This window comes from Hemitrygon akajei, chromosome 1 (assembly GCF_048418815.1).
Source record: "Hemitrygon akajei chromosome 1, sHemAka1.3, whole genome shotgun sequence".
Taxonomy (NCBI): domain Eukaryota; kingdom Metazoa; phylum Chordata; class Chondrichthyes; order Myliobatiformes; family Dasyatidae; genus Hemitrygon; species Hemitrygon akajei.
In genome coordinates this window covers 96421012-96435734 of record NC_133124.1, presented here as the reverse complement: position 1 = coordinate 96435734, position 14723 = coordinate 96421012, and the positions used below count along the sequence as shown (strand labels likewise).

The window sequence follows — 14723 nt, the reverse complement described above, 5'->3', positions numbered from 1 at the left end:
TTCCATAGATGCTGTCTGGCCTGCTAAGTTCCTCCTGAATCTTGCATGTGTTGATAAGATTTCTATATCTCAGGACTGTTTTATTTTCCCATCTTCATTGCTCCTCCATTGGTGGCTGTGTCTTAATCTGCCTAGGTCGGGTTTCAGAAAATTGCTTCTGAAATCTTTTTTTTTTACTTTCTGCCTCTCATTTCACCTTTAGGATATTTCTCAAAAACAGTACTAATATCACCTTTTAAAAGTATCTTGAAATGCTTTAGCATGTTAAAGGTGCTATATAAATGCAGGTTCTTGTTGTTTTACATTCAATTATACATGAAAAGAATTTTATCTGGCTTATTCAGCCCAAAATTTGTACAGTTACACATTTTTTCTTTGTTGATTATTAGAAATAATAAATAATAAGATAATTAATTCCTGTGGTTGCACAATCCAGGCCTTAAGGGGAAAGATGCCAACAGTTGTACAGTAAGTCCAGTTGGGCCCAGCAAAGGGTTGGTGATAAAGTAAGTGGAATTCTGAACAAAGCCTCCAATTGTGCCATATTGGAGGAGACAATGCATTGAATGTGGAGATTGCAAGTTTGGAAAGAAAATTGAAGGCTAGGGATTTAGCAAGACCCAAGGCTAATTGTTGTATTTAATGTTGAAAGGGTTTTAGAGCAAACAGTAAATTTGTTTATCATTGTTGCATAAACCAAGTTACAGTGAAAAGCTGTGAAAAGCTTCTTTGCATACCACTCATACAGATCAATCCATTATAACAGTATATTGTGGTAGTGCAAGGTAAAACAAATGAATGCAGAATGAAGTGTTGGTGGGAGAGGTCAGTGATTTCTAAAGCACCTGGAGGATGAATCATTAGTTTAATATTAGAGGCCAGTGAAGAAATCATGAAGGCCATTCTAGAGATATTTGCTTTGACATTAGCCACTAGATAAGCTTGAGAAGACTGGATGGTGGCTAATGTTGTTCCATTGTTCAAGAGAAGTACCAAGGACAGATCAAGATCTACAGGCTGGTGAGCCTGACTTCAGTTGTAGGGAAGTTACTAGAGGGAATTTTGAGGGTCAATATCAATCAACACTTGGATAATTAAGGTCTAAATATGAATAGTTTTCATAGTTTTGTACATTGAAGGTCATAACTGATAAAGCTTTTGGAGTTTCTTAAAGAGGTAACTAGGGAGATAAATGTAGGTAGGGCAGTAGAGCCATCTATATGGACTTTAGTAAGGTCTTTGGCCAGGTCCATGTGGCAGGCAAAATCTGGATAATTAGGTTGTTGGGATTCAAGGGGATCGAGTGAAGTGGATTCATAATTGGCTCAATGACAAGAAGCAGAGGGTAATCGTTGCAGGTCAGTTCTCTGGCTGGAGGCCTGTGACTAGTGGGTTGCCCCAGGGGCAGTGTTGTGTCCTCTGATATTTGTTATTTATGTAAATGTTTTGGACATGAATGTACACGATACAACTACCAGCTTGCTAAGTTAAGGGGTCTTGTTCATAGGGAAGCAGGCTACAATGAATTACAAAGAAAACATGATCAGTTATGAAGATGGACTGAGGAATGGCTAATTGATTTCAATTTTGATAAGTGTGAGTAGATGCATTTTTGACAATCCTATTCCATTTTACACCAATCAAGATATGTTATGCTTATAGTCATCTGTGAGTTTAAAAACAGTAGCTTTTCTTCTATGAATTATGAATAGCGGACAGCTGGTAAAGGTAGAATTTATGGCTTGTTCCAATGTCGCTTGATAATATGGCCTGTTAAACCTTTTCCAAGGGAAGTAATTAAGGGTCAACCATACTGCTGAATGGCTGGATCACAGTCATAGAATCATATAGAATAAAAGCAGGAAGTACAACACAGGATAAATTGTACAATACAGAAACAGGCATCTCAGTCCACCATGATGCAACACTAAACTAATCCCGTTGTCCCTGCACATAGTCCTCTATTCCCTGTCTGTTCATGACTTTGTGCAAATATCTCTCAAACACTGATATTGAATCTGCTTCAACCACCTCTCCAGAAATGTATTCCAGACATCTGCAGTTCCCTGCACAGAAAACTTGCCTTTTAAACTTTCCCAATCTAATCTGAAATCAATTTCCTCAAGTATTTTTACTTCTCCTCTGGGGAAAAGGTTCTGACTACCTTTCCCATCTGTGCCTCTCATTATTTTAGGTACTTCTGTTAGGCCATCCCTCAGCCTTTGATGCTCCAGAGAGAATAATCTAAGTTCATCTAGCCTCTCTTTACAAATAATACACTCCAATCCAGGCAACTCCTCTGAACCCTTTGCAAAGCTTCCATATCCTTTCTATAGTGTAATGATCAGAATTCCACACAATACTCCCAAATGTATACAGCTGCAACATTCCAGGAATAGCAATTTAATGGAGAAATAGTGAAGCAGGTGATTTTCTTGGATATGAATCTTTCACTGTGAAGGATCTCTGTTTTTGGCTATACAGGTATTTTTTTTTTATTCTGGACACAATGCACAATGTAAACTCCAACTTCACAGTAGAAATCTTAAACATTGTAACAGTGAAATCTATTATATCTTGAATCTTTCAGAAGTCTGCAAAACTGATATACACTGCTAAATCCTTTGGCTTTAACAGGAGAAGGAGATGGGCACACCTCCTTGAGCAGAAAGATTAATAATGTTGTTTAATCAGCAGATTGCTGCATATTGCTCACGTCTTAATAAGCTGGTAAGGAAGGCGGGCTCTGTCGTGGGCAAAGTACTGGAGAGTTTAACATTGGTAGCTGAGAGAAGGGCGCTGAGTAGGCTACGGTCAATTATGGATAACTCTGAACATCCTCTACATAGCACCATCCAGAGACAGAGAAGCAGTTTCAGCGACAGGTTACTATCGATGCAATGCTCCTCAGACAGGATGATGAGGTCAATACTCCCCAATGCCATTAGGCTTTACAATTCTACCGCCAGGACTTAAGAACTTTTTAAAAGCTATTATTAATGCTTTTTGAGATAGTGATTTAGATGCATATCATATTTTTTTACTGAGTTAAGTATTGTATGTAATTAGTTTTGCTACAACAAGTGTATGGGACATTGGAAAAAAGTTGAATTTCCTCATGGGGATGAATAAAGTATCTATCTATCTATCTATCTATCTATCTATCTATTGGTCCACACTGTAAATACATCTAACTTCAGCATTAAGGTGGCTCAATAACAGGGCCAGCAGACTGGCTGTCTCCCACTCCAGTGATTCGGGTGTAATCCTGGCCTTGGGTACTGTCTGTAGGAAGCATGTACATTCTTCCTGTGACTGTGTGGATTCCTCCAGTTGCTCCAGTTTACTACCACATTCCTCAAATGTGTGGATTGTTTGTTGTAAACTGCCCCTAATGTGCAAGTGAGTGGTAGTATCTGGGGCAAGTTGACGGAAATGTGGAGAAAATAGAATGGAATTAGTGTAGGATTAGAGTAAATGGGAGCTTGGTGAGTGGCATGCATTCAATAGGCCTCTTTTCATGTTGTAAGACTCAATTTTTGTGTCTTTATTACTATCCCCCACTGCTGATTCCATAATGTCTCCATACTGACTATGTTCTATTCTTTTTATAACCTTTCTGTAACTGGATAGTTAAACTATACATAAGTTGCCAACAGCAGCTTAACTCAGCATCACTGTCTAAATTAAATATTTGTTTTTAAATTTCTACAGAAATAAAACTAATAATGCAGCTTTTCTTTTCTATGATTTCATTTGCTTTGGCTACTGTATGTCATTATTCTGCATCTGCTAAGTTCACTCTGTTCATTTAAATTCAGACTATTTATGGTGCATTCCTTTCCTTATTTTTAACTTGCAAAATGTATTGCTTTACAACTTGGACACTACAACACCAATTTTGATGTCTGGTCTTAAGGAAACAAGACCATAAGCAATGAACCACAGCTATTGCTCCCAACCACACTATAAACTTAGCCTACTACTGAATTAGCTGCACCATATTCTCATAAACTGAGAAAGGGATGGATGATTTATTTTGATAAGGATGGAAGCTAAAGATTGGGCAGCATAGTAGGGTAGCTGGCACTTCTTACAGTGCCTGTGATTAGTAATTAAGGTTCAATTCCCACCACTGCCTGTAAGAAGTTTGTACTTTCTGCCTATGATTGTGTGGATTTTCTGTGGGTGCTGCAGCTTCCATCTACATGCCAAAAAGGTCCGGGTTAAAGTTAGTGAGTTGTGGGCATGCTTTGTTGGTAGTAAAAACATGGTGACAATTGCAGGCTGCACAGCACAATCCTCGCTGGTTTGATTTGATGCATAACAATGCATTTTACTGTATGTTTCAATGCAAATGTGACAAATAAAGCTAATCTTTAAATAATAGTTATTACATTAGTTGACGAATTCCCTTGCTTTTCTTCAAGTAGTATGAAAAAAATCTTTTTAAATCAGCAGAAAGTGTCTCGGGCAAGGTGATAAGATGGTTCAATTCTAAAGGATATGCAGGAATAGACAGATACCTGGGTGTTTGTGTGCATAAATATTTATTGATAACCAAGTGTGAATCTTAGGCTTCATAGAGGTCAAACACAAATCAAGTTTTGGTGGAATTTTATAAAATGACAACTTGACCTCACCAGTAACTTGCAATCAATTCTAGTCATCATATGGATAAGGTCTGGAAAAGATTTGCTGAAGTGATTCTCTGAATGAGGGAACAACATTGCAAGGAATGATTGGAAAAGTTGTGACAGCTGTCCTTAGAATAGCTAAAATTGGAAGAGGAGATTTGAATGAGCTGTTCCAAATAATGACATGTGCAGACAAAGAGAAAATATTTCCATTCGAAACCTAAAGATTATAGTTTATGTTAACCGGCAAACAAACCAATTTTAGCATAAGGGAAAAGGATTTTATGCAGTGATAGTTACCGTACTGAAGCATTTCCTGACAGAATTGTGGAGGCAGAGGTATTCTAAGTATGGCATTGGATAATGAAGGCTGCAGTAAGCTACATAAGAATTGCTCTATGTTTATTCACAATATCTGGGCACCCATATTTTGTGACAGGACAGTGCAATGCAATGCATGATCATTCGAAGTCCCTCACTAAAGATCTACCATGGCTGTAGACTTTATAGTTGGGATAAAAGGAACAGTGAGGAGGTCAGTGAAACTAACTTGCACAACAGATAGGGCAGTAAAAGGGGAGAATATGACTATACCAAATGAGCCTATATTTGTGCTGATAATAAGGAGGGCAATGTGGAAACATGGAAAACTTTAGATATAGGCATTTTTATAATCACCATCATTTGTTGGGACAGAATATTAGTTAAAAATTGAATTCAATTAGTATTTAAAATGCAGAGCAAAACAATGAGGAAATGAACAAAGAAACCACACTAAGTTTTAAACAGGATGAAGTTGCTCCATTTTGTAATTTCTACGCCTCCATGGACAAATGAGCCAAAGGCTACTTGGAATTAAAATGATTTTAATCATATCTGACCACTTTTAGTAATATAACTGGCACCATACCTGCTCGTTCTGCAATTGTCTCCTCTCCAAACCATAACGACAGAACTATGATGAAATATAAAGCTCGAGACATAGCTCAAAGCACAATCTCTTCTTCTTAGTAAGAAATATTAGGACATTTAACCTGTGATAAAATAAAAGAAGATTAATTGTTAAGTCATGCATTGGTTCTGGATTGCTATTAAATAAACAAGCAAAAGACCAGCCAGATGTCTACAAGTTCCTATTCTTCTGTAAAACACAGTTAAACATTTTGATGCTTGGAATACTACAAAGCTTAAAAATTACCATTCTAACTATATTTTTCATTTTGCATCAATTTGCTGAAGGATTAATCTATATCTTTTAGTTATTTATTAAGATACAGCATGAAATAGGTTCTTCCAGCCCTTCAAATGACACAGCCCAGCAATCCTAGCTGAATCATGGGACAATTTACAACGATCAATTAACCTGCCAACCAGTACACCTTTGGGCTGTGGCAAGAAAATGAAGCAACCAGAGAAAACTCACGCATTCCCTAGGGAGGACCTACAGACAGATGACGCTGGAATCAAACTCTAAACTGCAATGCCCTTAACAGTAATAACCATTATGCTACCATGGTGCCTATTCCCTGGAAGAAGAGAAACACAGAATTTTTTTTCTCAACAAGACCAAATCATACAATTTGGGACAGTGATCACACATGCAGCGATAAACACTTCCATCCATTTAACTAAACTGGTAAACAGCTCAAAGTTAATACTGGAATGTGTAATCATTTTAAAAAATGCTTTATATACTTAGCAGGTCAAGCATCTCTCACAGAGCTAGAATCAGTGTTTACATTTTAGACCAATAACTTTTCATCACGTCTGTAAATAGTTGGAGGAACAGGCTTTGAAATGCAGAGAAGGTAGAGGAGAGAAGGAACAATTTTAATGAGTGAATGAGAAGGGAGATTAAATAACAAAATGTGAGATACTGCAAGGTAATGAAGGCCTGAAGAAGGTACAAATGAAGAATCATTATCTAACAATGCCAAAGAAAGGCTAAATGCTGAACATTCTCTTTGAAATGATTTGATCCTCAGACAAGATCGCTGTAGCCACATTAACCATCATGGTGTCATGGCAACTGATTTCCTGGAACTATGCGGCCAAACAGTTTGCATGCAGCCAGTAGGCCTTAGAACATTCCACCCCAGGCCCCCCATATGGATTAAGCTACCATGGCCTTTCCACTCTGTTCAAATGTTTGTGATGATAAAGATACTTCGGCTAATAGATGAAAATCCTGAAATTATACATTAAAAATATCCCTTTTCATGGAAATTAATTGAAATGCTAATTACATTTAAAATAGAAGAAAAAAAAACAAGTCTATTTATCTTTTTAATGATGCTATTGGATCTTTTAATTCCAGCTGAAAGAACAGGCAGAAATTTGGTTTAAACTTCATCCTAAACATGGAAGTTTTCATGAATACTGCAATGCAATTCAGCTGGAGAGATACCTTCATCTTCTGAGTAAGGTCTGAATGTACAACCTTCTGATCCAAAAGTGAGAGGGTATTCAGGTACAAAATTGTAAATTAATCTGTGTAAAAATCTTAACTGATTTCTCTCCTAATAATCAAACTATAAGTATATGGGCTTGCCCAGATGATAAATTGATTGCTTAGATTTGTTAGATCTTTTCTTCAGCCATTGTCATTTCATTACTTCTATATCAAATAACTTTTTATGATTAAACAAACATGGTAATGCTCAAAGACTCAAATGGTTAATGTGGTTTCCAAGATAATGTAGACAATGGATCCCCTCAACAACTAAAATAGAAAACAGGGTCTCTGATTATTACTAGTGTGCTGTAGAAAGATTTCTTTAATAAGATGTTACAATATAGAGAGGGATCTGGAAGCTTGAAGAAAAAGATCAACCAACACTTGCATCTCTATCTAAGATCCTTCAGAAAGACAACATTATCTCACTAAAACTTCATGGCCCAGTTTGCTAGAACTGTTTAATAGAATGAAAGTGGGTATTTTCTGAGGGAATGTACTCCTTCTGTTTGTGCTGGTCTTTTATATGATCATGGACTTTTCATTCCATGGTCCTTTTCACTTTGAGCAGTCATGAGCCAGGGAGATGTTGGAGTTTTTCAAAGCATTTGGACATATCACTGAACCTTTTCCTTTATCTTCCCTGTGTTCTCTTCCAGAACTCAGAATAGATTGTTTTATGAGTTACAGAAAGGAGCAGCATCACCCACCCAACAGAGCTGACTGAGTGAAATTTAGAATTCAATGTTGGGATATTGTCCTGGGAGAGGGCACTGATATTGGTTCTCTTACCCTTCTAGTGAAGAGCATTTTACTGACACCAGAACCATACAGCACAGCTCATGTTGTTGTGCCAATCTTTTAACCTACTCTAAGATCAACCATTCCTCCTACACAGTCCATAATACTTCATTCTTCTTTCTTCACTGTGCCTATCTAATTCTCTTAAATGTCACTAATGTATTAGCCTCTAACTCCATCCCTGGCAGTGCATTTCACACAGTTAGCACTCACTGTCTTTAAAAAAAAAAGAACAACTTGTTCATCTCCCCTATGCTTTCTTCCAGTCATCTTATCATCTTATACACTTCTATCAAGCCACCCCTCATCCTCCATCTCTCCACAGAGAAAAGACCCTGGTGATATTTCTCTAAAGTCCAAATCATAGAAGAATATATGAGGGCAGGAATCACTGCTGCCCAGTAACCATCATTAGAGCATTGGTTTTGAGTTTTTGTTCTTCAAATTCTCTTTTCTTCAGTCAGCCAGTGGCTCTGCCAACTGCATTTAGTATAGAATATCTTCTGCATAACTTTCCAAGATGTATCTGGAACCAAATACATTACACTAAGGTTTTGTGCAGTTGGAGCATTATTTTGAAAACCTTGAATTCTATTCCTCTGGATAAGATGACCACATGATTAACCTAGGTACAAACTTGACCTCCTGTTCTGCCTGTGTGGAGTTTGTATGACTATGTGATTTCTCCTAGATGATGTAATTTTCCCCAATATCCCAGGAACAATGTGTTGGTAGGTTAATTTGTCGCAGTAAATTGCCCCTAGTTCAAGGAAGTGGCTGTGGAATTAGGGAAAGGGGCACATTGATGGGCATGTATGAGAGAATAAATTATAGAGAACCTGGGACTCCAGCTGTCTTGCGTACCATGCCACTTGACCCTAACCCTGACTTGTCAAGAACCGTGTGATAGCTGCCATGCATCAGACTCCCCACATTAAACTAAGTGGTGCACAGGTGTCCTCCATTAAAGGATCCAACTGAACATCCCAGATTGGGCTCTACAACCACCCTAGGACTTACCAATAGACAACTCCTTAAGAGAATGTCTTACTCAGTTTAAGAGATTGCACCACTAGAGAAATAAGTGGAGGACTGGGATTGATGGGATTGTTATCAAATCCAGTGAACACTTGATGGCCCAAATAACCTCCTTCTACATCATGAAGAAATATATGAAATATGAGACAATAATTTCTTTCATTACTTATTACATTAGTAGTAAGCAGTCTACAGAGAATAAGTCATCACCCTGACACAGTGACGTCAAGAAAACAACCTCTCCCTCAATGTTGCAAAAACAAAGGAGCTGGTCGTGGACTACAGGAGGAATGGAGACAAGCTAACCCCTATTGACATCAATATATCTGGGGTTGAGAGGGTGACCAGCTTTAAGTTCCTCAGCATAGACATCAGCGAAGATCTCATGTGGTCTGTACATATTGGCTATTTGGTGAAAAAAGCACCACAGCACATCTTTCACCTTGAAGAACTTTGGCAGAAGTCCCCAAATCCTAATGACTTTCTGCAGGGGCACAATTCAGAGATCCTGACTGGCTACATCACTTCCTGGTATGGGAACTGTACTTGCCCTAATCACAGGGCACTGCAGAGAGTGGTGCGGACAGCCCAGCACATCTGTAGTTGTGAACTTCCCACTATTCAGGACATTCACAGAGACAGGTACGTAAAAAGTGCCCATAGGATCGTTGGGGACCTTTGTCACCTTAATAACAAACTGTTCCAGCTGCTACCATACATGAAATGGTACTGCAGCATAAAAGCCAGAACCAACAGGCTCCGGGACGGTTTCTTCCAGCAGGCCATCAGAATGTTTAATTTATGCTGATACAGTTGTATTTCTATGCTATATTGATTGTCCTGTTGTACATACTACTTATTACAAATTACTATAAATTGTACATTGTGCATTTAGACAGAGACGTAATGTAAAGATTTTTATTCCTCATGTATGTGAAGGATGTAGGTAATAAATTAAGTCAATTCAATTCATTCATTCATTCTTTCAACCATCAAAGCACCACGACTGCAACATTTCCCATAATAAATTGCATTGCTATTACTTAACTAATGTACTTCAACAGGACCAACAGCACTTCCCATCATTACTACCTCAAAGGAAAATGCCATCCGGTGCAAAATAACATAACTCCTTGGAAAATCTCCTCCAGGCCACACACTATCCTGACTTAGAAATGTATTGTTGCTCATTCTCATCATTGACTTCACATTCCGGATTGTTCGCCACCCAACCACATGGCAAGAGTGCCTTCATGAGAAGCACTATGTTAATCCAGGAAAATATTGCAAGTGTTGGCCATGGTAGCAACATCCCATAAATGAATAAACAAAACTTTCTTAGTTTGAAAGCTGTCTGTGCTGTTCAATAATATCTGAACATGCTCTCTAAAGATTCATTGGGTCTCCAACATTGTTTCTCCTGACATGTTAAAGCAGCAAGGGAAACCAGGATATATATATGTAGTATGGGTCTATGGTATGGCTAGAAGGCATAGGTCTGAGGCGAGATGAAGGTATTTAAAAAGGCATTAGAGAGGTAAATTTTCTTTCACAGGCAGTAGTTGTTACATTGAGCTCACTATAGGAGAAGGTGATGGAGTTCACATCTCCCTGAATAAGGCAACAAAAGTTGCGAGGGTTGTAAAGATGGCTTGAGGCATGCTTCCCTTCATCGGTTGGGACACAGAGTACATAGAGTCAGGAAGTCATTGTGCAGCTACCATATATAATCCTTTGGTTAGGCCACATGTGGAATATTGTGTGCAATTCTGGCCATCGTATTACGGAAGGATGTGGAGGCTTTGGAGATGGTGCAGAAGAGGTTCACTAGGATTCTGTCTGGATTATAGAGTCTTAGCTTGAAGGAGAAGTTGGACAAACTTAGATTGCTTTCAGAACCTGAGGGTGGATCTGATAGAGGTTTATAAAATTATAAGAACGCTACATAAGAGATAGTCAGAAATGTCAAATACATGAGAAAATAGCTTTCAGGTTAGAGGGTAAAAGTTTAAAGGCGATGTTGAGGGTAAGTTTTTTTTACTCAGTAAGTGGTAAATACGGAAATGCACTGATAGGGGCAGTGATGAAAGCAAATATTATAGTGAAATATAAGAGGCATTTTGGCACATAAATTTGCAGGGATGAAGAGATTCCCATTCATCTTAATGGAACGCTGCCTTAGGAAGGCAGCATCCTTCATTAAGGACCCCCACCATCCAGAACATGCCTTCTTTTCATTGTTACTGTCGGGAAGGAGGTACAGAAGCCTGAAGGCCCACACTCGGCTATTCAGCAACAGCTTCTTCCCTTCTGCCATCCAGTTTCTGAATGGACATTGAACACATGAACACTATCTCACTACTTTTTTATTTGTTTTTTTTTGCACTACTGATTTTAAAATATAACCTAATAAGGTACACATACTTATTGTAATTCAGTTTTATTTTTCTCTATCTCTATTTATCATGTATTTCATTGTACTGCTGCAGTAAATTTAACAAATTTCAGGACTAGTGCTAGTGATATTAAACCTGATTCTGATTCATAGAGCAAGGTAAGAGCAACAAGGTAGTGGCAGAAGGCATTAGAGTAGTGCTTTGGGTTGGTGGGCTGGGCTATATTCAAGGAGTCATCGATGATGATTCCTTGAACAGCGAGTGGCATCCAACTCATTACTGATGATTGAGTTCATTTATGTGAGGTGAAGACTATTTTATATACCAAAGGAGTTCACCACAGTTGTGCTGGTAGCTGTATATATCCTCCGCCCCACCCCAAACTTCTAATACAGGTGCGGCACCATCAATGACTTTCAAACCAAGCTCCCTGATGTTATCTTCTTTGTTGCTGATGATCTTAACCATGCAAATTTTTAAAAAGTCTTGTTTAAATTCCACCAGCATGTTGGTTTTGATGCCACAGGTGAAAATACGTGAGACCTGGTTTATATTAACCCGGCTGCAGATCAAATGGGTCAAATCAGTTCTAAAGGTGGTGAAAACCTAGCCTGAGGGAGCAAACTCAGCGCTGGAGGACTGCTTTGAAAACACAAACTGGAGAATGTTCAGAGAGGCTGCTACCTATGGCAGCCACATCAACATCAAGGAATATGTAGATTCTGTGACCAGCTACGTAAAGAAATATAACGAGGATGTTACCATCAGGGTGAGGGCAAATCAGAAGCCATTGTTTACTGCAGAGGTCCGTGCATAGTTGAGGAATCGTGATGCTGCCTTTAGGTTAGGGGATGTGACAGCTCTCTGGGAAGTAAGAACTGTGGTTTCCCACTCTATCAAGAAGGCAAAATGGGAGCATTCTCAGAGAATATGCGACCACTTCTGTGATACCAGGGGCACGAGGTGCATGTGGCAGGGAATTCAGAGGTTTACAGACGCTAGGTCTACCCAACATGTCTGTGACCAGGATCCGTCACTCCCCGACAGGTTGAATGTCTGTTACACCCAGTCTGATGTGCAGAACAAAGTGCTGGCAAGGAAGGCACCCCTCCCCCCCAGGGGAGCAGACACTCCATCTGACTGAAGCTGTGAAGCCCTTGGCCTGAGTCAACCCACACTAAGCTGCAGGGCCTGATAATATACCAGGTCGGGTTCTGAAAGTCTGAGCAGCCCAGCTAACTAAGGTTCTGATGGATATATTCAACTTCTCTCTGGAACAGGCCATTGGCCCCTCAGTTTTTAAGGAGGCAACCAGTGCCAAAGAAGGCGACAGTAATCTGCCTAAATGACTATCATCCGGTGGCAGTAACATCAACCATTATGAAATGCTTTGAGTGGCTGGTCATGGAGCTCATTACAGCCTTTATGCTGGCTGCATTGCACTCTTTCCAGTTTGCTTATTGCTCGAATCGATCCACTGACGATGCAATAGCCTCTGCCCTCCACTTGAGGGATTGTGATGCTGCCTCCAGGTTAGGGGATGTGACAGCTCTTGTCAAGTTGCATCTCCACGTGGTATGGAAGCAGCCTAACATCGGACTGGAAGTCCCCACAAAGGACTGCAAGAATGGCTGAGAGGATCATTGGGGCCTCCCTACCATCCAGCAGGGACTTTTATCAAGTGTGTTGTATACGCAGGGCCCTTAGTACTATCAAGGATCTCACCTATCCATTTACCCTCCTCTTTGACTTTCTACCACCAGGCAGGTCAATCCGATGCATGCTGTATCTAATAAAGTGGCCACTTGAGTATATGTTCTTTGTTCTGAGGTGACAGGTCATGTGATTAAACATCCCCAAACTGTTAGCAACACAACTTCAAGGTGATGGATGTGGCTTACCTTCCTCGTTTAATTCGTACATCTGGATAAGTTTGCTTAGCCCACTGCTTTACTCGCATTATCCTTATGACTGTGAGGCTAAGCACAAGTCCAATACAATATTTAAGTTTACAGATGGCACCACTGTTGTAGGCCGAATCAAAGGTGATGATGAATCAGCATATAGGAGGGAGATTGAAAATCTGGCTGAAAGATGCCACGACAACAACCTCTCACTCAATGTCAGCAAAACCAATGAACTGATTATTGGCTTCACAAGGAGGAAACCAGAGGTCTATGAGCCAGTCCTCATTGGGGAATCACAAGTGGAGAGGATCAGCAACTTTAATTTCCTCAGTGTCATAATTTCAGAGGATCTGTCCTGGATCCAGCGTTAAGTGCCATTACAAAGAAAGCATGGCAGCGCCTCTCCTTACTCAAAGGTTTGCAAAGCTTTGGAATGTCATCTAAAACTTTGACAAACTTCCATAGATGCTTGGAAGAAACAATACTGACAGGTTGCATCATGGGCTGGTATGCAAACACTCAGCCAGATTTTCAATTTCCCTTCTATCTGTTGATTCATCACCACCTTTGTCTCTACTAATGACAATTCAGGAAGTTATTACCCCTCTACCATCAGGCTCCTGAATCAGAGAGGATAACTTCACTCATCCCAACACTGGAATGATTCCACAACCTGTGAACTCACTTTCACGGATTCTTCAACTCATGTTCTCCTTTATTAGTTATTTGTTTATTATTTGTTTATTATAGGATTGGACCGAGCCAGCATGGATTTACCAAGGGTAAATCATGCTTGAATGATCTATTGGAGTTTTTCCAGGATGTAACCAGGAAGTTAGACAAGGGAGATCCAGTGGATGTAGTGTACCTCGATTTTCAGAAGGCATTTGATAAGGTCCCACATAGGAGATCGGTGGGTAAAATCAAAGCTCATGGCATTGGGGGGAAGACATTGACATGGATAGAAAACTGGTTGGCAGATAGAAAGCAAAGGGTAGCGGTGAATGGGTGTTTCTCGGAATGGCAGGTGGTGACGAGTGGGGTGCCACAGGGCTCGGTATTGGGACCACAGCTGTTTACAATTTATGTCAACGATTTAGATGATGGCATTGAGAATAACATCAGCAAGTTTGCTGATGATACTAAGCTGGGTGGCAGCGTGACATGTGATGAGGATGTTAGGAGAATTCAGGGTGACTTGGATAGGCTGGGTGAGTGGGCAGATACTTGGCAGATGATGTTTAATGTGAATAAGTGTGAGGTTATCCACTTTGGGAGTAAGAACAGGAAGGCAGATTATTATCTGAACTGTGTAGAGTTGGGTAAGGGAGAAATACAAAGAGATCTAGGAGTCCTTGTTCATCAGTCACTGAAGGTGAATGAGCAAGTGCAGCAGGCAGTGAAGAAGGCTAATGGAATGTTGGCCTTTATTACAAAGGGAATTGAGTACAAGAGCAAGGAAATCTTCTTGCATTTGTACAGAGCCCTG

At 39.7% G+C, this 14723-nt stretch overlaps 1 protein-coding gene across 3 annotated transcripts in view; it reads right to left on the bottom strand.

Moving 5' to 3' along the window:
- The window catches only part of col22a1 (collagen, type XXII, alpha 1), a 272437-nt gene that overhangs the window by 252917 nt on the left and 4797 nt on the right, over positions 1–14723 (bottom strand). For all 3 annotated transcript variants that reach the window (XM_073048247.1, XM_073048265.1, XM_073048274.1), the window contains exon 2: positions 5548–5671. In XM_073048247.1, the coding sequence (XP_072904348.1) occupies positions 5548–5620 (73 nt within the window). In that variant the 5' untranslated portion in view covers positions 5621–5671. The remainder of the gene's footprint in view (positions 1–5547; positions 5672–14723) is intronic.